The 25,648-nt window shown below is 46.1% G+C and overlaps 1 protein-coding gene across 1 annotated transcript; it reads right to left on the bottom strand.

Annotated features, from left to right (window-relative positions):
• Positions 1-5,651: 5,651 nt before the first annotated feature.
• Positions 5,652-24,426, bottom strand: MRPL48 (mitochondrial ribosomal protein L48). Its single transcript, XM_032781132.2, has 8 exons — positions 24,363-24,426; positions 21,365-21,417; positions 20,172-20,209; positions 17,219-17,304; positions 16,274-16,446; positions 11,008-11,110; positions 9,854-9,943; positions 5,652-5,907 (listed from the first exon to the last, which is right to left on the bottom strand). The coding sequence occupies exons 1-8, from the start codon at positions 24,381-24,383 to the stop codon at positions 5,833-5,835; spliced, it is 639 nt and encodes a 212-aa protein (XP_032637023.1). The 5' UTR covers positions 24,384-24,426; the 3' UTR covers positions 5,652-5,832.
• Positions 24,427-25,648: the final 1,222 nt, after the last annotated feature.

Raw genomic sequence — 25,648 nt, 5'->3', positions numbered from 1 at the left:
GCTCCACTCCAGCTGGGGAGCAAGAATGGGGGCCACTTCATGCAGCTCCTGGGAACAGTGGCATTGCCCCTATCTGGTGCTCCAGCTGGGGAGCAGGGTCGGGGGCTGCTCCCATCCAGCTCCCAGAAGTAGTGGCATGGCCCCTTCTGGCTCCTATACGTAGGGGCAACCAGGGAGCTCCCATTGGCCAGGAGCCTGGCCTGGCCTCTCTCCATCAGCGGGTGCAATAGGAACAGCACCAGCGCAAGCCCTCCCCTTCTCCCCCTCCCCCCACTTCCTGCCAGTGAGCCTCAGTTGAGAGCGGCCAGGGGCCCTGGTGGAGCAGAGTCTGAACCGCTGATCTAGACTCCTTTGCACTTGCCCCTATTCTTTTGCAAACCTTGAGGCTGAGGTGTCACAGGCTGACCTATCCTGTGCTAGCGCTGCCTTCTGCAGGCACTATCGTGCAATGACACAAACTCAAAAGCTCCATGCCTGTGGGTGGTTTGTATTGACAATGGCAGTAGATGTGGGGAAGGAATTGGCTTGGAGCCCTACAGGTGGTGGGAAAGAGCCGCAATGCAGCAACAGACTCTGGGAGAGGCCTGGTAGACCCAGCCACACTAGAGCTGTGGGGGGAGTGTACACTGCAGCATGAAGAGCCCTTACAAGGCTGCAGCGTGCCCCCCCCCCCTCCGCTCCTGCCCCCTAGCCCCAGGAGGGATTCAGCCAAGAGTGCCCCATGCATCTAGCACAGTCAGCAGGGGGTGGAGAAACCATGGCACCTCTTGCTTTATGTGCCCTGTGGTAGGTAATAACAGGGGAGGGCTCCATGCTTGTTAAACTAAATTGGCTCTTTTATTACAACTACTATTTACCAAGCTATTCCAGCCATGCACACACAGACTGACTTCTTAGGGTCGTCACTCACACATCCCCAGACTACTGGACATTGCAGTGCTCCTGGGAATGGGGTGGGCCTGCCAGGGTGGGCCACCCCACTCTCACCTGCATGACCCCAAGCCTGCTGGTGTGATCTGAGCCACCCCGAGGACATCAGTGTGAAGAGTGGTGAGGTCATGCCAGTGAGGGTGGAGTCTGGAGTGGCGCACTCTTCAACATGGCATCCCCCATCCAAAGCCAGACAAAACCACACCTGGGACAGGGGGCACACCTTTGAAAAACAGAACTGTCCCAGCTTAAAACCAGGCAAATGGCCTGCTTAGTGCCTCCTCCAAACACCTCTGTCGTGCAGCATGCGCTCTTCCTGCCATGCTCTGTGACGTCTGCTCCATCTTTCCAGTACTGACAACTTCAAGAGATCACAAATCATGAGTCAGACCCCCCCAAAATCATGAGATTGGCCCAAAAATCAAGGCTTTAAAAAGAAGATTCTATTGTGTTTTTTAGGTCAGTCTCTTGATGGCTGAACTCCCCTTGCCCATCCCTAGGGTGTGTGCATGTGACAATAGTGTTGCCCACACTTCCACAGGTACTATATAAGGTGATTTTTGACCCCTGCTGCAGGAGCTCTCACCCCCACGTGCCCATCTCCTGCCCAGTGATTAATCCTGTCCCCCAATCCCCCACCAGTTCTCTCCTCACTCGCCTCAGTTCAGCCCCCCAGCTTCCATCATCCTCACCCCATCAGTTCAGCCCCTCTACTCCATTGACCCCCCACTGGCCTCAGTTCACCCTCCACCACTCACTCCATCAGCCCCCACCCTCCTCACTTCAGCCTCCCTGCAGCCCTCCCAGCCTCAGCTCTGTTTCTCTTAAGGTTCTTCACCCTCTCCAGGCTGGAGGGGCATGGGGGGGGGGCAGCAGTGGGGTCCCCTCTCCCATTTCCCAGGCTGGCAGGGGAGCAGTCACCCAGGGCTGACAGCTGGAGCCCCAGCCACCCCTGGGGCAGCTGACAGGATTTCTAAGTAAAATTAAGCCTCACTTTTAGAATTCTCATATGTCAGGGTTTTTTTTCTTTTCAGTTTATTCAACTGCTCATTCTCTCTAAGATGAAGTTTCTCTTCCCTGCTGGGGTGTAGCCACACTGTCTCTTGCCCTGCCCCGGTTAGCTGGAGAGCCTTGTTTCTGATATATAAATGAATTTTCATTGTCTTTCAAGCTACTTTGAAATTAACTGCCTGGTGGAGAAACCACATTCCTTTGTTCAGAGTGGGGTAATTCCTGTCTGACTGGAAACACATTTGTGCCAGGGCTCGAAAAAAATTTTTAAATCCTGACATTTGAGAGTTGAATCGCGAGATCGTGAGCAAGGCTTCATTTTCCTCACAAATCGCATCTCTCGTGATCAGTTTGTGAGTTGGCATGTTTGTCTTTCCTTTAAACAAACCCGAGGTCACCAGCACACAGAGCCTGTGCGGGAACAGGGCCTTTACCACCAGCCCACTGCAGCCTCATATATGCTGGTCTTTGAGCCCAGCTCCCATTGCCTCATGCTACTGCTAGGTGCACTGCTGCCTTCTTTCTGTTGGGTGGCTTCCTGGTGGTCTTCTGTATTGATCATACACTGCATAGCTTCCGCCTCTCCTGCAGCCAGCCCGCTAATGAGCATGCAGGGCCCCAGTCACAAACGTGAAAAACCAGGCTACTGAGGACCGAAGGTAGAATGTTGTGGTCCAGCTAGGAACAATTATTCCATGCCCCTGCCCCATCTTTGCATAGCTCCCCCTGGTGGGGCACAGTGTGGTAGCTATGAGGTGTTGGGTATAAAGCATTACTTCTTGGCCCACCTTCATTCATCCCTGAGCGCATCCCCTCCATGCTAAACCTACTGCCACGCTCCTGAGCTGATTAAACCAGGAATCAGATTTTAAAACAAAGAGGACTAACTCTCTTTATAAAATAAGTGCTGGAGAATGGGGGTCATTTGCAACGAGGCATGATGTTTCCAGCCCCAGGTTGGCTCCAACACAGTAGAATGGAAAAACTGGGATATAATTAGGAATGAAGCATGATAGTCCAGCACCAACACACAACAGCTTATGGCCCAGTTCTAAACCATTATGGGTGAAATCTTGGCCCTGCTGAAGTCAATAGGAGTTTTGTTGTTACTTTCACCAGAGCCAGAATTTCACCCTATTACTCCACTAACCCCTAAAATGCCATTATGTGGATCCCCAGGTAGGGCATAGACTTGAAATATATGGATGCAGGGAAGCAAACAGCCCCTCTTTCCCCAACTCTCCTCACAAGAACCATCCCTGAGTGTGTCAACTCCATCCTCTCTACTTAATCTATGTCTACCATAGTGTTCAGATCCTTCCCCCACCAAAGCAGCACTCAGATTCCAAAACTGGGACATTGGCTTTTCTCCTAATAGAACTAAAAGTAGGATAATTAGGCAGTAAATGGGATGGTCCCAACTCAGGGTCAGCTCAAACTCAAAAGCAAACACTCACTTGGTAGAATATGGGGACTCAGTCACAGAGCTGGAAAAACCAAGATAATGAGGACCAAAAGGATAGTCAATGCCACTGCCAGTTCAACCCAAAAATGTGTGTCAAATCACACAAGCCAAATGCTCTGCTGCAGGACCAATGCCCCCTGTATTCCTCAGGCCCAAACTAGGAACAGACCCAGCATCTGGAACTTAACAGAAATGCATTTTCCAGGTGGTGCTATCTCCCTTTACTAAGTGGTTGGGGGGAGGGAGGGAGGGAACTGGTTAAACAGAAAAAAATGAATGGAAGCTCTTGTTTTTCATCCCCTCTGGAAATACATGGACACTGGAGATAGGGTTTGTTAAGGTATAGGCAGCTTGGCACAGCTTCTCAGGATTCCTGGGTGAGTGCAGAGTTGAGAGACTCTAGCCTCCTGTAACAGCTTTTGTATAATGCAGGCGTTAGGGCTTTTTGGACACAACTAGCATGTTGGCTACCATATTACTTTAATAATTGATGGCATCAGGAAAGCGATGTGCTAGTGCGAGGCCCAGGCAAATGCACCAAATTCCCCACTTTTCTAGTGGGTTTTAAGTCAAGATGTTCAAAAACAGGTGCCTAAATAATGACTGAGGAACCTAAATACGTGGCCTGATTTTTCGGAGGGTACGTCTGCACTGCAGCTGGAAGCAGGATTGAGCTAGCTAGCTAGCTAGCTAGCAGCGTGCATGTTGTGGCGCAGGCAGTGGCTGGGACTAGCTGCCCGAGTCCAAGGCCACTTGACCCCCTGGGTTTGAGCTCAGGGCAGGACCGGCTCCAGGCACCAGACAAGAAAGCATGTACCTGAGACGGCACATTGTAAGGGGCGGCTTTCCAACCAATCTTGAGGCAGCACATTTCGGCCGCCTTGCCGTGCTTTGTTTTTTGTTTTTGTTTTTTTTGCTTTGGCAGCCCAGTCCACAGCTCCAGAGCCCCCAGCTGGATCCCCGCACTCCGCCAGTCCCAGACCAGCCAGGACACGGACCCCAGCCCGGGGGGGCAGGAACTAGTGATCCCCACCGCTAACTGTGCTGCCGGGCTTCCTGGGACACACCACTCCCCACCGCCTGCATTGGCCTCCGCCTCCCGCACCGCTCTGAGCCTAGCCCGGCCAAGCCGCCTTTAAAAGGAGGAGCTGAGCCAACACCTCCTGCAGCCCTTGGGGGCTCTGCCTGCCCAGCCAGGAGAAACACCCCAAGGCCAGAGCGGGGAGCCCCTCTCGCCTAGCTGCAGCATTGCCCTTCACCCCCCTGTGAGCCACCTTGACTGCCCTCCACGCGCTCCCTGCAGCTGCCTTTTTTTTTTTTGCTTGGGGCAGCAAAAAAGCTAGAGCCGACCCTGGCTCAGCTGGCTCCGTTGAGCCTCCACCTGTGCTGCAACAGCTGCACTGCTATTTTTAGCATGCTCGCCCAAGAAGCGGTAGCACGAGTCTGTCTATCCAGGCTGGGATACAGCTGCAGTATAGACATACTAAAACAGTGAGCGCCCAAGCCACTTCCACTGCAATAAATTGGTGTTATTCGCTGCTCAGCAAAAAGAGACAAAGTTCTGAACTATTCCACCAGACTCACTCCATCTTTCACGGTGATGTGGAAGCTCCATCCAGGTTGGCAAAATGCTTTGAGAACCTCTCATGAAAGGGGCTATAAAAGTGCAAGGAATTATAGCCTTCGCTGTAGGAAATTAACTAGACAACTGCTTTAAAACCAGTAGCATTTTGGGGTATGTTCTGGATCAAATGTCCACCTACGGTGTTTCTGGAACAGCATTAGATTGAGCATCACATCTGAAGTTTGGACGGGATTTTCCTCTGCCGCCTGATAGTGACATTCACCTTTCCCTGGATCACTGAGAACAGACAGACACCTCCTCCACATTGAGGGCAGCTGGTAACAACCGAGGTCCACACTGCCTTCCATCTTAGCTCTGTCTAGCCTCCCGCTCTCTGGGCCCGACTCAGCTCCCGCAGCAGTCAATGGAAAGAATCCTATTTCCTCCAGTGAGGGCTAGAGCAGGACATTCAGGCACAAGCTTGCAATCCTAGACCGCAGTGGGAATTTTGCCTGAGAAAAGACAGCAGGATGGGCCCTCTGTTTCTAAACCAATGTGTGGAAAAGGCACCCAAGACAGAACAAACAGGAACGAGAGTGAAGGAATCAGACATGCGATCCAGCCTTTTCATTACCACACGGCTGCAAATCTCTCTAAGAAAAAGCACCAGTTGGTCAGATACACAATGGGTACATTTCACTTCATTAAAATAAGCTCCTTAACAGAGCAATGGAAACATCATCCAAGCAACAAATATATCATTAAGAGCTGCCTTTGAAGGCTACCAGGAGCCCATTAAGCGATGAATAGCATCACAAAGATGGCTTTGAAATGGATTGGATAGTATTAGCTGGACATTGGCTCAGCTCATTTGCGCCATCAGCTCTTCAAGTTCCGGTCGAGCCTTTAATCGAACCTTGAAGTCTGCCTCTGTATGCTGGGGGGAGGAAAAAATGGAGAAATAGGAATTAGTCTTGATCATGTTCCAAAATAGCAGAAAGACAATTATCTCCTGATATTGGCCATGCCAGTGTTCTGTACTGTACCGAGGGCTTGGCAGTAAGTAAGTGTTCACAGTTCTACTGAGCCCGGCACTGCTGGAACATTTTCATAAGAACGGCCCTATTGGGTCAGACCAAAGGTCCATCTAGCCCAGTGTCCTGTCTTCCGACAGTGGCCAGTGCCAGATGCCCCAGAGGGAATGAACAGAACAGGTAATCACCAAGTGATCCATCCCCTGTCACCCATTCCCAGCTTCTGGCAAATAGAGGCTAGGGACACCATCCCTGCCCACCTTGGCTAATAACCATTGATGGACCTATCCTCCATGAAAACAGAGCTTGACATACAGCGCTATTGTAGCTCAGGAACTCAGTATGTTTTAATTTCTAAAATAATTAACTAGGGCTGTCAAGCGATTAAAAAAATGATAAATCGTACTGTTAAAAATAATAGAATATCATTTATTTAAATATTTTTGGATGTTTTCTACATTTTCCAATACATTGATTTCAGTTACAACACAAAATACAAAGTGTAGAGTGCTCCCTTTGTTTATTTTTTACTACAAATATTTGCACTTGAAAAACCAAAAGAAATATTTCAATTCACCTCATGCAAGTACTGTAGTGCAAAATGTAGAATTATGTACAAAAAAATAACTGCATTCAAAAATAAAACAAAGTCCACTCAGTCCTACTTCTTGTTCAGCCAATCGCTCAGACAAACAAGTTTGTTTATATTTACAGGAGATAATGCTGCCCGCTTCTTATTTACAATGTCACCTGAAAGTGAAAACAGGCATTCACATGCACTGTGTAGCTGGCGTTGCAAGATATTTACATGCCAGATGTGCTAAAGATTCATAAGTCCTTTCATGTGTCAACCACCATTCCAGAGGACATGCGTCCATGCTGACAACGGGTTCTGCTGGACTACGATCCAAAGCAGTGTGGACCTATGCACGTTCATTTTCATCATCTGAGTCAGATGCCACCAACAGAAGGCCGATTTTGGTTTTTTTGGTGGTTCGGGTTCTGTAGTTTCTGCATCGGAGTGTTGCTCTTTTAAGACTTCAGAAAGCATGCTCCACACCTCATCCCTCTCAGATTTTGGAAAGGCATTTCAGATTCTTAAACCTTGGGTTGAATGCTGAAGCTATCTCTAGAAATCTCACATTGGTACCTTCTTTGCATTTTGTCAAATCTGCAGTGAAAGTGTTCTTGAAATGAACAACATGTGCTGGGTCATCATCTGAGACTGCCTTAACATGAAGTATATGGCAGAATGCAGGTAAAACAGAGCAGGAGACATACAAATCTCCCCAAAGGAGTTCATTCATAAATTTCATTAAAGCGTTATTTTTTTTTAATGAGCATCATCAGTGTGGAAGCATGTCCTCTGGAATGGTGATTGAAGCATGAAGGGGCATATCTGGCATGTAAATATCTTGCAATGCCTGCTACAAAAGTGCCATGCGAACACCTGTTCTCACTTTCAGGTGACATTGTAAATAAGAAGCGGGCAGCATTATCTCCCGTAAATGAAAACAAACTTGTTTGTCCGAGCGATTGGCTGAACAAGAAGTAGGATTGAGTGGACTTGTAGGCGCTAAAGTTTTATGTTGTTCGTTTTGAGTGCAGTTTTGTAACAACAACAACAACAAACAAAAAAAATCGACATTTGTAAGTTGCAATTTCACGATAAAGAAGTTGCACTACAGTACTTGTATGAGGTGAATTGAAAAATACTATTTCTTTTGTTTATCATTTTTACAGAGCAAATATTTGTAATCTAAATAATATAAAGTGAGCACTGTACACTTTGTATTCTGTGTTGTAATTGAAATCAATATATTTGAAAATATAGAAAAACATCCTAAAATATTTAATAAATTTCAATTGGTATCCTATTGTTTAGCAGTGTGAATAAAACTGTGATTAATCACGATTAATTTTTTTAATCGCGATTAACTTTCAGTTAATCACATGAGTTAACTGCGTTTAATTGACAGTCCTATTTTGAACTAATCTGTAGTATCTTTCTGCCCAGGATTCCAAAGTACTTTACATCCATTAACAAATCAAGCATTACATCATCCCTATAAGGCAGGCTCAGAATCAGTGTTTTACAGAAGGGGGTACGAAGGCAGAGAGAGGTTAAGAGGGACCCAAGGACATAGGGAATTAATGGCAGAGCCAGAAACAGAATTCAAGGGCTCTAATTCTCAGTACCTTGCCCTGAACCACACACACTTCAGAATCCATTGCTTATTTGGGTATCAGTATTTGTCTGTGCAGAGACTGAATCATACAGAACTGTGAGAAGTCTTTCCAAGAGCCAAGAATTTATATTTCTTCAACAAAATGTGTTATAAAAGAAGTCTTAATAGGGACTTAACTGAAGCTGGTGACTGACAGTCTGATTCTCCCCCTCCTTAAGATGGCCTAACTCAGGCACAACTCCACTGAAGTTAATGGAGTCGCACTGGTGTAAGTGAAGAAAATCAGCACACGAGTGCAAAAGTCTTGACTCAGTGAACAAGCAATGCAGACGCATACATACACCCTAAATAGCATGCACAGACTGGGGTAGCATACACAATACTCTGCGAAATGTGTCCCTTCTCTAGGGTTCCAAACCAACCACCTAGTAGCTGTTCTGCTTGGTGAGTTACCTGCTGAGGTTTACAGATCATGAGCTATTGTGGATGCACAAGTTAGGAGTAAACAAAACTGGGCAAACCATTAAACATATGGAGATGGTTAAGTGCAGTTATCAATGCAAATTGTCGAAGTTCATTTTCAGAGACAGATACAGTTTATTTTATTGGAAGGAGGGGGAAATGGAAGATCTACCTATCTTAGGTCCTGATCCAAAGCTCACCAAAGCCCTTTGGTTCAGTCCTTTACTTATTACGATAGTTCCTATCCCCTTAGTATCCAGGCACTATCGTAGCGCTGCCATCTCTCCTGAACTTCACAAGACCATCCGGAGCTCCACACCTCTCTTGTGAGTTACCAAAGGCTAATGAAGTCCATGGATGCAGAGACCATCACTGACACTTCATATTTTTTAGTCCACAAAACCTACCTTGAATAAATAGAGCTTCCCAGAGCTCGTTTGCTTTTGTAATACAAGGACATACAATGTATGGTGGCTTGAGGGCTTAAATTTTCCTCACCCCTCACAGTGCAGGAAAGGTTCTATCTATGCAGAGCCCAGCTCAGGAGTGTGAACTCTGGCCCGCCTCAGTGCTCTGGTGAAACTGAATATAAGAATGAGCTTCTGCAGAAAGCAAACAAAAGTCCTTCCCGGCAGGAAGTGTGATCTAATAGTGACAGGAGGGCACCTGGCTTCTGGGTTCCATTCCTAGTCTGCCACCGACTCAACTCTTTAATCTTGTGCAAGTCAATGATCAATCTGCTTCTTCACCAGTAAAAGAGGGACAGTACTTCCCTGCTCCATAAAGAGCTCTGTGATCCTTGGATGAAAGATGCAGTACACGCACTACGTAGTACTGAAAGGAAAGTATCCTACTCGGAACCACGGGGATTTTCTCTAGGTGCAAAGCCATTTACCATCCACTCTCCTGATGGGTGGTAATGGGAGTTGGTTGGAAAGGTGCTGGTGGCAGGGGAGGCACGTCACGGGATACGGAAGTCCAAATGCTATCCAGGGCACTGGTCAATGAGCAGAGTCTCACGTAGGCCAACTGACCAAGTGGGGCCCTGACTCTGAGGCACGGTGGGCACCCACACATCAATGGGAGAGGTGAGTCTTCTCAGGATCAAGACCATGTTCTGTGCTGTTGTGAGGCAGATTTCACCAAATACATAGTAAACACTTTCTAAATGTGAACACGTCAGTAAACTTAAAGGTACCTCTTTCACTGACAGATGGACCCCTTCGGGCTGGTTACTCTGAATAACCTCCAAGAGTACAGGAGCAAACGTTGAACTCAAACCACTGATCTGAAAGAAGAAATGAAATGCTGCAGGAGAAAAGCCAAACACCGGGTGAACCTTTTACATTAATGACACAGCAAAGGAGTCGATTTCAATGCAAGTCCAAGGTGGAGCCCAAACGAGACCCTTACAGTCCAACCACTCTGGGCCAATGCACATAACTTTAGTTTGCAGGGCATCTTCCATGCACACTGTATCCCGTGCCCAGTTTTGACGTGAACAACCCCCACCCTGCCCACAGTATCCCCACTGTCTGGGTGAGAACTTCCACTGCAGCTCTTGCTGTCTGAAGCATGTATTTTGTATCTCTCCACCTCACTGTTTTTCTGACACAGTTGAAAATACATCTCTTTTCCCTTTCTTATACCTCTTAACTTCTTTAGCTCTGCTACTGAGAAGCAGAAAGATTGACATACAGATGTATGTGTTGGTGTGTAGATCTAGAGACACATTCATGCACAGCATAGTTTTTTTAATTCAGGTTAAATTGTCGCTAATGTCCAGATCCCTACCACAGAAGCTGCCATGGAAAACTTGGGTCTCCAGTGTCAACTCTGAAAGTTCTCAGCATCAGCTCTGTGCCGTGGAAAACGTCTACCTTTTAAAGCTTTGAAAGTTTAACCCAGAACATGTTTAACCACAAGACTGAGTGTATGCAGTTATAAGACGAGGAGGAAAGCATCACTGAGGAAACAGATTCTAGTTTAAAAACTGAAGGGTCAATATAACCAGTGAGCTTTAAAAAATTATTATAAACCACTTCACAGTGATAGGGGCCAGTGAAGAGGAGTTTGGGCAAATATCTCGTTATGACTTTTCCATCTGTATTGTCTACCATTCAGTGTAAAAGAGACAGTACATCTAATCATTAGAGCTGGCAGACAAGCCTTCTGGGCTCTCCATTCTGCAAGTGGCTCATTGTGTGACTTTTATAGTTATTTAACTTCTTCATGCCTCAATTTCCACACACAAGTGATTAGACTAGAGAGTTAGTTTGTTGCTTTGAGATCCTCAGAAGTAAAGTGCTAGGCAAGAGCAGAGTGTCATTATAGGCAAACAAAATTTCATACCTGTACAACTCGCTGGTGGGTTGTAAGAACAGCATCTAGGTAGAGCCTGGAACCTTGCTCCTGCACAAGCATCACCTCCATGGTTTTAGTAGGCATGGCATAGCTGTAGAAACAACAATGCAGCTATCAGCAATTGGGGAAATGTTGACAGCCCTAGGCAGGAATGAGTGAACTTTCATCAGAAGAGAACATGGGATGAGATGAAGCATTCCTGAGAAATTAACTATGCAAACAAGGTAGAATGCATTGGGGCTGACACAAGAAGGGCTATATAATCACTTGTGTGACAGGACAAAGATAAGAGGGAAGTCTATGGCATTACTGCTGCCCAGAAGCTCTTTTGGCCACAAATGCTAACACAAAAGGAGACAACTTTATTCAATGCCTTTGATGTGAGGGAGAGATTTCAAGCAAACATCTAGTACATAGTTAATCTACCTGGTTTTATTTTCATGAGCAGTAACTGACTTGTGTCTTTCACAACGGTTATTAAGAAAGACAAGAAACGGCTGGTGTAACATGCCCTTTGGAAAGACTTTATTTTCACCAATACGGACCTAGTATGTACAGAGGAGAGATACTTGGCAAATGCTGTTCTCATTTACGCCAGTGTAAATCCACAGATTTCAGTGGTATTACTCTGGATTTTCACTGGTGCAAATGAGAATAGAATGTGGCCCTGTCATAAACAGAGAGCTAAGGGTTAATGTCTCTTTCACCTGGAAAGGGTTAACAAACAACACTTGACCAGAGGACCAATCAGGAAACAAGATGCTTCCCTCTACCGAGATTTGAAAGTCTTTGTTTGTGTTTTTTGGGTTCTGCTTTGTTCTCTCTGAGTCCTGAAAGGGTCTAGACGTGCAACCAGGTTTCTTGCCAATCTCCCTGCTACAGTCTCTTATATATTCAGAATAGTATAATGGAGTAAAGGCATGTTCAAGTCTTTGATTGTTTTTCTGTTTTGCACTGTAGTATCTGGCTGGTAGAAGTTTTAATGTGTATTTGCTGAAAAGTATTTAAATTGTATTTCTGCTGGAGGAGGCTTTTCTCCATTTTCTATAAGCGAAAGACCCTGTAATATACATCTTGAATTTACAGAGATTTCTTACTTTTATTCTCTATTAAAAACTTTCTTTTAAATACCTAATTGATTTTTCATCTGGTTAAGGCTGAAGTATTGAGTCTGTACTCACCAGGAAGTGGGTGGACGACAGGAGAAAAAGAGGAGGTGAAGGGGAATCCCTTTGTTTAGATTCACGGAGCTTGACTCTGTCTATCTCTCCTTGTTACCCAGGGCGGAAAGATCTGGAGGAAGAAAGAGGGGAAGGAAATGGTTTATTCCCTTTGTTGTGAGACTCAAGGAATTTGGGTCTTGGGGTCCCCAGGGAAGGTTTTGGGGGACCAGAGTGCCCCCAAAACACTATATATTTTCGGGTGGTGGCAGCTTACCAGATCTAAGCTGGTAATTAAGCTTAGAGGAATTCATGCTAGTACCTCATTTTTGGCTCTAAGGTCAGACTGGGATAAATACTATGACAGGCCCATTGTGTAAACTGCTTGTACTGCAACTCAATTAGTGAGGAGGGATGATCTTGTGATTAAGGCATGGATCCTTACTCAGAAGATCTGGTTCAAAGGCCAGTCAGCCACAGACTTCCTTTGTGACCCTGGCCAATCATTTAACATAAGAATGACCATACTGGACACCAAAGGTCCATCTAGCCCAGTATCCTGTCTTCCGACAGTGGCCAATGCCAGGTGCCCCAGAGGGAGTGAACCTAACAGGCAATGATCAAGTGATCTCTTTCCTGTCATCCATCTCCATCCTCTGACAACAGAGACTAGGGACACCATTCCTTACCCATCCTGACTAACAGCCATTAATGGACTTAACCGCCATGAATGTATCTAGTTCTCTTTTAAACCCTGTTATAGTCCCAGCCTTCAATATCTCTGGCCTTAGTCAAAGGGGGCTACTATTTCTTTTCTCCCCTACTTTGTCTTTACTACGTGTACATCCCCTAGCACAATGGGGCCCTGCCCTCTGTCGAGACATGCAGCCATTTCCGCAATACAAGTAACAATCTATGCAAGAACCACAGTCTAGGGTATGAAACAGTCATCTAGGTTGTGGGCTCTTCCTGAAACTATACATAGGTGCATCCGAGCAGAAGACACTTTAATTTCCTAGCATCTGTGGGTCTTGTTCTAAAACATTGAATGGGGGGCTGGTGATCCAAAGAGTTTGAGGGCAGACGGGACCATAAGATCATCTAGTCTGATCTCCGTGGAATATCCAAATGGGATCCAAGAGCCTTTTAATGTAAGTCTCTGCCATTTGACAGCTGTTCACTAAATTATGAGAAATCAGTGAGTGGTCCCAGTTTGTCTAGAGCATCCACACTGCAGAAAGAGACCAGCACAACTGCATGCAGGACTCTCAGCTCCACGGCTGTGATGCAGCACCTCATACAAGAGCAGGGGTTCTCAAACTGGGGGTCATGAGGTTATTACATGAAGGGTCATGAGCTATCAGCCCCTACCCTAGATCCTCCAGCATTTATAATGGTGTTAAATATTTTTTAAAAAGTGTTTTTAATGTATGGGGGGGGTCGCACTCAGCAGCTTGCTGTGTGAATGGGGTCACTAGTAAAAAAGTTTGAGAACCCCTGTACAAGAGTCTAAAAAAGTAAATTCACTGTCTTGATGTTTTTAAATAGGGTTTAAACAGTGAGCACCATGCATACATTAAACAGCATTCGGACACAGATTCCCATATGTGCTAACATCCTTTCATGGTAGTTATGACAGGTCCCTTGGACAACACTATGAAGACCCCAAAGGAATCAGCACTCAATCGCAGGTGATGGTCAAGGCTGCAGACTTTTACAGATAATCTGTGCATCCCCCTCACAGAACTGAAACAGTTGGGCATGGTTTCGTCCCGTAATTATTGCTCTGTAAAGACCCTGCAGGAGTCACACGCCCTGTTACATGATCCACAGGAACATTCAGAACAGCAGAGTTAGCTTCTCAGATCTAACATTGGAACCACAGTTACACGAGACCCCACTGCTCTACCTCGAGGAGAACACCATGACTCTCACCTAGAAGAGAGGGGTGAGGTTAGTATGGACCTGACAAGAAAATACATTTAAAGAACATTTCCTTAATGAAACCCTCTCTGCAGATCTCCACTCTAGGACAGCAGGGAAATGGTTAATGTTGACATGTTAAATGCCATCGTTAGCATCCAGAGTTAATATCGTATTGAGGATAATTCACACTTCATAGAGCTATTGTTACAAGCTATCAGCAGACTCAGGCACACAATGCTGCAGCATATCAGATCCACCACATCCCCAAAGTGAAAGCGTAAATCCTGGCAACAATATCGGGGTCCCTGGAGAAGAGCTGGTCCAACTCTCCCTCCACATCTAGTTCAACCTAGTCTCGGCTATTTATAAACTGAAAAGGTGCAGTCCAGCCCCTGCACGAAAGCTGCCTTGTGAAAAGCTTTTCCATGTCTTTAGAAACTAAATTAAAATACAGACTTTGAAGGCTCTCTTGTCCTACTTTTAGGAAAATTATAGCTGTGGCAGAACAAGCAATTTGTAGGACAAAGCCCACAAGTCACTGTTCTGCCTGATCCAAGCTCCATGGTGCTACTGTAATTTTCGGTGCTTTCAGATGAGAAAAAGATGAAGACAGAGTGGGCGAAAAGTGACCCTGTCTCTAAACGTGGGGCAGTGAGGAAAGATCCATCCACGCAACAGATGTACGGGAACAAAATCTGACTCAAATCAGCAGAAGCTCTGTCTGCATGACATGCCCCATTTCTTTTCTGAGACACAGACAAAAGAGAAATGTGTCAAAAGGAAAAGAAACCAGCACAATTGACAGAAGTGAGATAGGGCATTTTAACACCTCACAACATGTGGAAAAGACACATGGAGGGCTAGGACTCTAATTATATTTGTGGCACTTTTCATCTTCAAAGAACTCTACCCACGTCCAGCCATCCTCAAGACCTGTGATGTAAGCAGGCATTAGTCAACACATTTTGCAGATGGAAAAGCTTGGGCAGAGAAGTGGCAAGTCCACGGAGTATCCAGGTTTAGAACTCAGAAATTTCCCTTCCCCATTCCTGTGCTCAGACCACTGGCTAATGCCCCTTTCTCCACTGACTGAAAACTGAGAGCTAAATTCTTCCCTGTGATCTGCACAGCCAGTCTATTGATACCCATCCTGTGGCTTTTCCTACTTGAACAGAGCTCTAAGTGAGCTCAGTCAAGAGCCCACGGACACTGAAAGAACAGAATAAATTCAAGAGAATGACCATGCAGATCAGAGAGGAAAATTCACACACACACGAACGTCACAGGGGAGGGAAAACTACGGACCATCAGACGTTTTAATCCCGCGCTCGAGCTCCTACCATGGAGTAGGGCCTGGGGCTTGCCCCAAACCAGCCGTGGAGTGGGGTCGGGGGCTTCCCCCGCTCCGCACATGCCATGACTCCACGTGGCTCCCGGAAGCAGTGGCATGTCCCCACTCCAGCTCCTATGTGCAGCAGCAGTCAAGGGGCTCCGCATACTGCCCCCACCCTAAGCAGCGCCCCTGCAGCTCCCATTGGCTGGGAACCGCAGCCAATGGGAGCTGCAGGGGCAGCGCCTACGGACAGGGCAGCATGCAGAGCCACCTTGCCACGCCTCCGCATAGGAGTCAGAGGGGGGAAATGCCACTGCTTGAGGTAAACGCTGCCCGGAGCCTGCACCCCTGACCTCTTCCTGTGCCCCAACCCTGATCTCCCTCCCACCCTCCAAACCCTTCGGTCTCAGCCCGGAACACCCTCCTACACCCCCAACCCCTCATCCTAGACCCACCCCAGAGCCTGCACCCCCAGCCGGAGCTTTCACTCCCCTGTACCTCAACTCCCTGCTCTAGCCCACAACTCCCTCCCACACCCTAAACTCCTCATTTCTGGCCCCACTCGAAAGCCCACACCCCAAGCCAAAACACTCACTCCCTCATGCAGCCCAGTCCCAATTTTGAGAGCATTCATGGACTGCCATATAATTTCCATATCCAGATGTGGCCCTTGGGCCAAAAAGTTTCCCCATCCCTCGTGTAACACCTTCACCTGCAAAGCTCTCATTTTTGTACTGTATCCAAGCAAGACCAAAGTACATACAGCATGTCATGTAAACACACAGAGATGACATGCTAAACACACAGAGATGACATGCAGTAGTGGCCTTTATACCTTTCATTCACTCGAATGGAGAGTCGGTTGCAGAGTTTATGAACATATTGAGCAAAATGCTCCACCAGACACATGTCGTACGCCGTCATCTGTATGTTCAGGTCTCCATATTCATGATCTGATCCAGCCTGAATCTCCTTCATCCGTACCCTGTCCCTTTTCCTCTTTGAAAGCTGTAAGAAAGTGAACTACCCTTCAGCATTCTTGGAAAGTCTAACTACCCAAGATTCATGCCCGGCAGTGGTCAGAGCAGAGGACTGGTAGCCTGGAATCTATGCCCAGCTCTAACGCTGGTTTGCTGAATAATCTTGGGCAAGTCAAGGCTCCCCTGTGCTCATTTTCCCAGCTGTAAAATCAAGATAACACCTAATTTACAGAGGTGTTCTGAGGCTTAATCAGTTGAGGTCCTGGGATGACAGGCCCTATAGAGGCACCACACTCATCTGGACAACGTATGCTTAGCATGAAAAACCACTTCTTCCAGAAGGAACTAAGGAGTTGGAACAAACTGATTCTAATTCAGCCTCTGCCTTCGAGGCATCTGTCTAGATGAATTATTGTTTCACTGTTCCAGACATGTTTCTCTTCCAAATTCCAGGTAATGTAAAAAAATTCAAAATGGACCAAGACTTTACTTGCTAATATTCAGCAAAGGCTTGTGATTGGTTAGGTTAAGTTCAACATAACTAATAGTTTCCATTAGCCAAACCATTTAGAGACTTAAACAAGGAAGTAATGGACACAAGAAAATATTTGTGTAGTGCTTTGAATAGGCTATTTCTTACTGCATAACAATCTCTGCTGGGAGAAGCAGAAGGAAAGCAGCATAGTCTTCGCTTGTACACTCAGAAGCCCATAGAATTAGCAACACCAACATTTTAATTAGTCTGTAAATGTATCCGAATAAATTGAAAGTCGAAACTGTCAGAGCACTGAAAAGCCTACCTCCGGTGGAAGCAGGTGTCTGAACCTCCCAATGCCATGGGTCGGCTGGGACCTGTAGTGTCTGTTGCAGCTCAGCAACGTGCTCCCTTTAAAGAGGAAGACAGAACAAATATATTTCAAGTTAAAGGCCAGACAACTCCCCTTCTGACAAAGCAGTAACATTATGGAAGATAGGAGTCACCAGGAATCTACTGAGGAGAGGTGGGGCTGGCAGGGGTAGAAACCTGGAAGAAGAGTTTTTCTGTCTGTAATTAGGTGTTTTAGATCAGTGAGTCTCAACCTTTCCAGATTACTGTACCCCTTTCAAGAGTCTGATTTGTCTTGCGTACCCCCAAGTTTCACCTCACTTAAAAACTACTTGCTTACAAAATCAGACATAAAACTACAAAAAAGGGTCACAGCCACACTGTTACTGAACAATTGCTTACTCTCTCATTTTTACCATATGATTATAAAATAAATCAATTGGAATATAAATATTTTACTTACATTTCAGTGTATAGTATATAGAGCAGTATAAACAGGTCATTGTATGAAATTTTAGTTTGCACTTACTTTTTATGTAGCTTATTGTAAAACTAGGTAAATATCTAGATGAGTTGCTGTACCCCCAAAGACCTCTGCATACCCCCAGAGGTAAGCATACCCCTGGTTGAGAACCTGTTTTAGAGTAGTCAGAGGTGGGCAAGATGCTTCACACAGAAGACACATCCCCGCCCCTGTCTAGGTGTGTAGGTTACTCAGGGTTAGTCACGTACCCAACACACCACAGTGGTTCAGTTAAGGATTGGGGGGGGGAGTAAATATGTGCATAAAATATGGGGAGGGGGGCATGTCCCATTATCTCGTCAAGTTCTCAGGTGAGATATAAATGAGGAAAGGGTACTGACTTGGCAGACCACAACAGACTGGGAGAAGGGAAAGGGATCCCTAGCAGGAGGACATTCAAGGAGTTCAGCATGGAAAGGGCTGGAGCATGATGGTGTGGTGAAACTGTGATGGATCCAGGATCCCAGTTATCCTTAAATCCAGCCCTGCTTCAAATATTTACATATCCGAAGAAATGACAAGCCCTTGTTTCTTCTCATTACTCTGGGGCAAAGTGCTGTCCCTGCAGCCTTAATTTTAATAAGCGCACCCCAAAGTCAGGCGATATTTTAGACTGAAAGTACAATACCTGGAACCAGCAGGGTTCAAGAACATACTAGATCCTGTCTACACTTCAAGACCAAACTGTGTTTTAACCACGTCAGAGAACTGTGTTGTAACAGAATCCACCAGCACAATAGATACTGAAGTGTAGATGGGTTTAACCTTAAATTGTGTTTAAGACTGGTTCCACTAAGAGTTCCTGACCCAGTGTAGACAGAGAATATTGGGCTAGATTCACAAAAGGACTCAAGTGACTGCCTACCACTTTAGGCACCTAAATCTCAGAATTGGGCCCCACTGGGATTCACAAAAAAGCCTCCAGCTGCTGCCAAACACTGTAGGGTAAACTTGCCTGGCACCTACATTTTTGTAGTAAAAGTTCTCTGGGCACCTACAGTTCAGCTTCTGGACATGCACACTGCAGCTCCATGCCAAGAGTCCAGACACCTAAGCCACAAAGCGATGCACAATCCAGAGGAAGACAGATGTTCCTCCACCTAACTACTCGCCTGTGGGACCCAATCAGATAATGCCCAGAGCTTACCTACTGGATCAGGCACCTGTAGGCAAGCTTACCTCAAATGGCTGCGGGGGGAAGGCGGGAAAGGGGAGAACAGGAATGAGAAGATTCCTTCATAACTTTTAGCCCAGTGGTTAAGGTACTCACCTAGGATGTAGGAGAGCACCCCCCATTCAACTTCCCCCTCCACCTGGTGAGGAAAAGGGATCTGAACAGGGATCTGCCACCTCTCAGGTGAGTGTCTTAGCCACTGATCTATTGGATATTCTGATATGGGGCTCCCTCAATGTCTTCTGTTGAAGCTGTTCCTCTGGCAATAAATAAATAATGAAAAAAATCATTGGAACAGAGAGAGGACAAGTGAAACTTTCCTAGTCTGGTGGCTGGAGCACTCACTTGGGAGGTGGGGGAGACAGAGTCCACTCCCTCTGCTCCAGTGAATTTTTAAATGATTTATCCCACTGGGACAGTTTCAACAGGAGAGACTCATATCAGAACATATCATAGCCCCAAGCCTAATGCACTCAGCTAAATAGCAGATCCCTGTTCAAATCCCTTCTCATCAGGTGGAGAGCGGAATTGAACCAGGAGTCTCCCACAGCCCAGGTGACTACACTAACCACTGGGTTAAAAGTTATGGGGGAGGTCCTCCTCCTCCTCTCCTCCACCCAGCTTCTTCCAAAAATGGGGCGGACACCTAACCCCAAGAGAAAGTTTGATGATAAGAATCCCAAGCAGAGGAAGGTACCTCCCTGCAGGCTGGATTTAGTGCAGGAAGAGGGGCAGGGCTTAGAACACACCCCTCTCCTTGGCATCTCCCATTAGCTATCTTAGGTGGAGAGCCACCTAATGTGCTAGCTTCTGTGAATCCCATTCTGAGGCACCTTTCCCCCAAAATGTACACGAAGCTGAGATGCCACACTAAACTCCGTGAATCCCAGGGATTTTCTCGGCACCTAAAAGTTAAGTGTGGGGACACTACATTTCTTTGTGAATACAGCCCATAGTCTCTAGCAGATGTTTCTCTACAATATAAAGTCAGTCAGTCTAGGACTCTGCTTAGCCATGCCAGGAATGGAACAAAAGGAAGATCTGCAGTCAGTCAGACTGAATGCTGGCCCAGTGCCCATCTGAATTATTCATTACAACACCATCAGTCTGCTCAAATTTGGTTTAAAGAATTAAACAGCAAGGTGACATGATGGCTCAAGTGTGAATATTGGTTTCAGGTAGAAGAAGGTTTTTAGTGTATTGTATTCAAAATCTACAGTGAGTTCTTACCTACAGCACAGATGGGGCTCTCTCTGGCCGCTGTTACTCTAAAGGAAAAGCCAGGATGAAAGTTAAAAGCTATTGTTGTGTCATTTATAAAAAGTACTGTACAGATGTTCAGCCTCTAAATGGAGTCATACTTGAGTGACAGATCTTATAGGCAGAGAGTGTGGAAAATGGATTAGATCTTTACACTACGGCCCTCGTTACTGCATTATCTGTGCACCTCACACCCATTAATGGATTTTACCCTTACACCACCACAGTTGGCTAGGGTAGTATTATCCTCGCAGGAATATTAAATGACTTGCCCAAAGTCAGACATGTTGTCACAGTCCTCTAGAGCCACAGTGTCAAACTCATTTGGGGGAACAGAGAGAGCCAAATTCTGTGTTTCATTCTGTTGGGAGTTGGGGTGAGAATTCAGGATGGCATGCTCTGCTTGATCCCCAGTGAAGACTCCACTGATGTCAGTGGGAGGCATACACGAAGATCGAGGAGATAAAATAGCTTTTACATAGTAACTAAAACTTTTAATTATTCTTGTATGTCTTTCTCTGCAGGAACTCCCAATTCCTACCCCTCGAGGGCTTCACTCCCACCCCCCAACCATTCCATTTGCTACAGTGATCCGTTAATACTGACATTACACCACCATCAGTGGGCTTTAGAGATGATACACCAATCAAATTCATAAGGAGTAGGTCACCCCTCTGACTCATTTTTCAGCTCTCTGCAAATTCAGACAGACATCATAACATTGGTTTACACACACCCTCCCCCATTACATTTGGAAGATTATGGCTGCAGCCATGATGTCTAAAAAACACACGTTTTTGGGTCATTAAAAAAAGTTTACATTCTGCACAGTCTGAGTATGGCACGTGAGCCACAAATACATCATGCACACCTGATCTGGGTTTTGAGTTTGACATCCATGCACTAGACCATTCTTCTTACACTGATGGTGCAAGGAACCATCTCTTTTACATAACCTTCTATTCCATCAGCTTCCAGGTGTCATATGAAACATTCCGTTCACTATATCTCAATGTTTTACCTTTCTCTGATATTATTTTTCAACTGTATAGTGATTTTTAAATTGATTTTATAAGTTTGCCAGGCCAGTTTGTAAAAGAGACAGGATATAAAAATGTTATCTTGAATCTTACATTTGCTCAGTCAGATTTCAGAATCCTTACCTGCTAAGAGCAAATGCCTGTTTCAGAAACATTTCCTTCCCCAGGCATAGCACCTACAACAAGCCAATATCGTTAGAACACAAACAAACATGTAAGAAAAGTATCAAGAAAAGGTTTTCAAAGCAGTCAGTTGTTAGCTTATTCCTCTTGGAATGCATCTTCCCTAACAAAATTCAGTAACTTCATAAGGTGCCAATAAACTTCCCAACCAGTTTTCATTGGCCTAAAGCAAATCATCACTTCTCAGTACACTACAACAACACAAAAGGGGACAGAATAACAGGAGGATAGATGACTGTAATTTCTCTTTCATACACTCTATCACTTGTACATGTGAATTCCAGTAACTTGATATTAAGGGATCCACTACTGACCAAATTCATCCCTGGTGTCACTCCATTGACTTCAACTTTAACTAACTAATTATATCAATTACCTTTCCATTTACTCCAGTTGTATCTGATTTGGTAAAGATACAATTCCTCTTCTCTGCAATAATATCTAGCATCCACTCAAAGTATCTGACATAATTTAAGATAGGAGGAAAAATATCAAAAGAAAAGATAAGACAGACTAAAGTACTCTAAGTATCCAACAAGAGCTCAGTATTTAAGCCTTGTCTACACTAGACATTTTCGGAATATCTCCTACTGGCTCCTCTGGTTGTAGCCATATTTGGAGTGGTAGCAGAGATAAGTGACTAAAGTTTTTACCACACCTTGTCTAGTGTAGGGGAAGACCACACGGAGGTAAGACATCTGGTGACCAGCTCACCATACTGTTCACATTGTTTGCCGTTGCTAACACTGGAGGATTTGCACTGGTTTCAGTGCACCACCTGGGATATTTCCATAAAATTGTCAATGTAGACATATCTTCAGATCCCTCTGTTTTACAGATGAAGGAAATGAGGCACAGAGAGAATAAGTGACTTGCCGAGGTCACAGAACCAAGTTCTCCTGACTCCCATATCCTGATCCAAACACTGAACAATAGTGCTTTCTGATGCAAAATGTACTATTGGAAATCAATCCCACACTGGCCCTTGAGGAATGAAGGGGTGGCCAAAGCATGACCCACAGAGTTCAATAGTTCAGCCTAGGGGTCCTTGTATGATCTCTCCTGATGCAAACAGAGGATCTATAATTGGCACAGGAACATGGGACTTTCCATATGAAGAAGGGTGACTATATTCAACTCCTTTTCACAATAAATAAGGCCTGGTCTACACCCAAAACTTACGTTGACTTTATGGTGCTCAGGGGCGTGAAAATTTCACACCCAAGAGACATAATAATAACAATAACAATAATAATAATAATAGGAGATATACCAATCTCCTAAACTGGAAGGAACCTTAAAAGGTCATTAAGTCTAGCTCCCTGCCTTCACTAGCAGGACCAATTTTTGCCCCAGATCCCTAAGTAGCCCCCTCAAGGACTGAACTCACAACCCTGGGTTTAGCAGGCTAATGCTCAAACCACTGAGCTATCCCTTCCCCACCAATCTAAGCCCTTATATAGACACTGCTATGTCAGTGGAATTATTGTACCATCAACTTAGCTACCACCTCTCAGGGCGGTGGATTTATTATAGCAATGGAAAAAACTCTTCCATCACCATAACAAGTGCCTACACTACTGTGCCGCACTAGCACTTATTGTGTAGACATAGCCTAAGAATCTCCCATGTTAAGAAAGACGAATTCAGACTGGAACAGGTGCACAGAAGGGCTACTAAGATGATCAGAGAAATGGAGAACCTACCTTATGAGAGGAGACTTAAGGAGTCTGGCTCACTTAGCCTAACCAAACGAAGGAGGAGAGAAGATATGATTGCTCTCTATAAATACATCACATGGATAAACACCAGGGAATGAGAGGAATTATTTAAGTGCCAATGTTGACAAAAGAACAAATGGATATAAACTGGCTATCAATAAGTTTAGGCTTGAAATTAGGCGAAGGTTTCTAACCCTCAGAACAGCCTTGCAAGGAGAGCGGGGGTAGGGGGACCCAACTGGCTGCAAGACTGAGCTCAATCAGTTTATGAAGGGGATGGTATGATGAGACTGCCTGCAATGGTACATGGCCCATCTGCAACAGCTATCAGCAAACGTCTCTAACACCTAGAGATGGGACACTAGAGTGGGAGGATTCTGAGTTACTGCAGAGAATTCTTCTCCAGGTGTCTGGCTGGTGAGTCTTGTCCACATGCTCAGGGTCTACTGACTGCACAATACTTGGGGTTGGGAAGGAATTTTCTCCCAGCTCAGAGTGGCAGAGACCCGGGGCGGGGGGTCAGCTCACTCCATGGCATGGGTCACTGGCTAGATTGCACTTGTGCAAGCGGTGGGTTTTCTCTAATTTGAAGTCTTTGAATCATGATTTGAGGATGTCAGAAACTCAGTCAGAGGTTGTGGGCATATTGCATGAGTGGGCTTGCGAGACTCTGTGGTCTACCATGTGCAGGAGGTCAGACTAGATCGGGGTAGGCAACCTACGGCAGGCGTGCCGAAGACGGCACACAAGCTGATTTTCAGCAGCACTCACACTGCCTGGGTCCTGGTCCGGGGGGCTCTGCATTTTAATTTAATTTTAAATTAAGCTTCTTAAACGTTTTAAAAACCTTATTTACTTTATAATACATAACTAAGCTATTGTTGTACATAGACTTATAGAAAGAGACCTTCTAAAAACGTTAACATGTATGACTGGCACGTGAAACCTTAAATCCGAGTGACTAACTGAGGACTCGCACACACTGCGACCCCTGGACTAGATCATGGCTCTGGACTCGCTGGCCTCAAATCTACCAGCGCCGCACTTGGGCTGCCGGCAACTTACCAACAAACGCTCGGGCGGGGCAGTTCGGGCAGCCCCCGGCTGCGTGGATCTGAACGGGGCTTTTCCAATGACTACACCTGTGCTCGTGTTATGGTCCGCCCCCAAGACCTTCCCCGCGGCCCCTAATCCCCACCCGCCCCCGGTGTAAATACCTTCCCCAGCGCCGAGCACATCCTCCCCTCCGACCGCCCCCGACGGCGAACACCCCACCGGAAGAGCGGGCCGAGCCGGCAGGCAAACGCGTCCCCCGCGCTCCAGGTCCTGCAGAACGTGTCTCCCCCTCACTCCCTGAGCCTCGCACCTACAGTTCCGCAGCAACTCGGTTCCCCCGTCTCCTCCCCTGGCCTCAGGTTCCCCACCCCCGAAGGGAGGATACCGACCCCCGACGCCATTAGCCGGGCAGGGCTCGGTCAGGCCAGCCGGGACCCCGCACGGCTTGAGCTCTGGGGAAGGGGGTTCCCTTGCAGGAGGAATGCAGGGAGGTGGGGTATCACAGCAGCCTGGGTGTTCAGCCCTGCTTGCACTCCCCCCAGGGCCTCCACACAAGGACAGCCTGGGGCAGGGCACGTCTGGCCCTAGAGCTGCGCTGGGGGGGGGGGGGGAGTATTTTAATACCTCACTGTTGGGGCATCTCCAATTGTTTCCTCTGCACAGTTCTAAGTGCAGGAAAAATTCCATCATTGAGGTATGAGCCTGGGTCTTGAGAGAGGCAGGTTCAGGTGCCTGCTCCCCACCAGACTTCCTCTGTGGAGGTGTGTTTTGAGGATAAATGCATTAACCATAGGGAAGTGCTCACATACTGAGGTGTCAGGGTCTACATGACTACCTCAGAGATGCATGAGTGTCCATGTTTGCCTATATCCATGTATCTATGTCTGCATGTGTCCACGCTCATGTGCATGGGCTGTCTTGGCAAGACCTTCAAACACCTTCTGGGTTTTCTATACCCACTCATATATGTTCTGATCTTTTAAGGTGTTCTTAACATCTGTTTTGTCCATTTATTATGGTGAGCATTGGAACTGCTGATGCAGCTCCCACAGTCCTTTATCATCATCATTATTTTTTGTCTCGCCCTCCCCTGCCTTTTTCCCTGGTTGCTGGCAGCCAAGAAATAGCGCTAAACTCAAACATAAAAGTACTAAATAAGCAGGATCAGCTGTGGAGGAAAACTGACTAAAATAATACGATTCCTCTGCAGTCAACCTGGCTTGTAAAGCACATCATCAACTGTGTTGCATTTTCAATTTCTTTTCTTTTTTTTTCATTTCCCTGCAGCACTGGAATCCCTAATGCAACAGCCTTATCCTAGTGCATGAGAACCAGGAAGTGTAATTGACCTCTTGAATTTTGCCAGTCTTCTAATGACCTGCAGCATGACATTTTAATTCCTTTATCTGAACATGCAGAGAATTTATATTTTGCTGTTGTCAGTTGA

The sequence above is a fragment of the Chelonoidis abingdonii genome, chromosome 1 (genome assembly GCF_003597395.2).
Source record: "Chelonoidis abingdonii isolate Lonesome George chromosome 1, CheloAbing_2.0, whole genome shotgun sequence".
NCBI classification, from domain to species: Eukaryota; Metazoa; Chordata; order Testudines; family Testudinidae; genus Chelonoidis; species Chelonoidis abingdonii.
The sequence above is the reverse complement of the archived record's forward strand: the minus strand, read 5'-3'. Positions and strand labels throughout refer to the sequence as shown.

Coding starts and splice junctions, on each gene's coding strand:
- MRPL48 (XM_032781132.2), bottom strand. CDS start 24,383: ATGTGCTCGGCGCTGGGGAAG. Junction 20,210..21,364: donor CAGGCATTTGCTCTTAGCAG/GTAAGGATTCTG, acceptor CTTTTCCTTTAG/AGTAACAGCGGCCAGAGAGA. Junction 11,111..16,273: donor TCCATTCGAGTGAATGAAAG/GTATAAAGGCCA, acceptor TTGTTTCTACAG/CTATGCCATGCCTACTAAAA.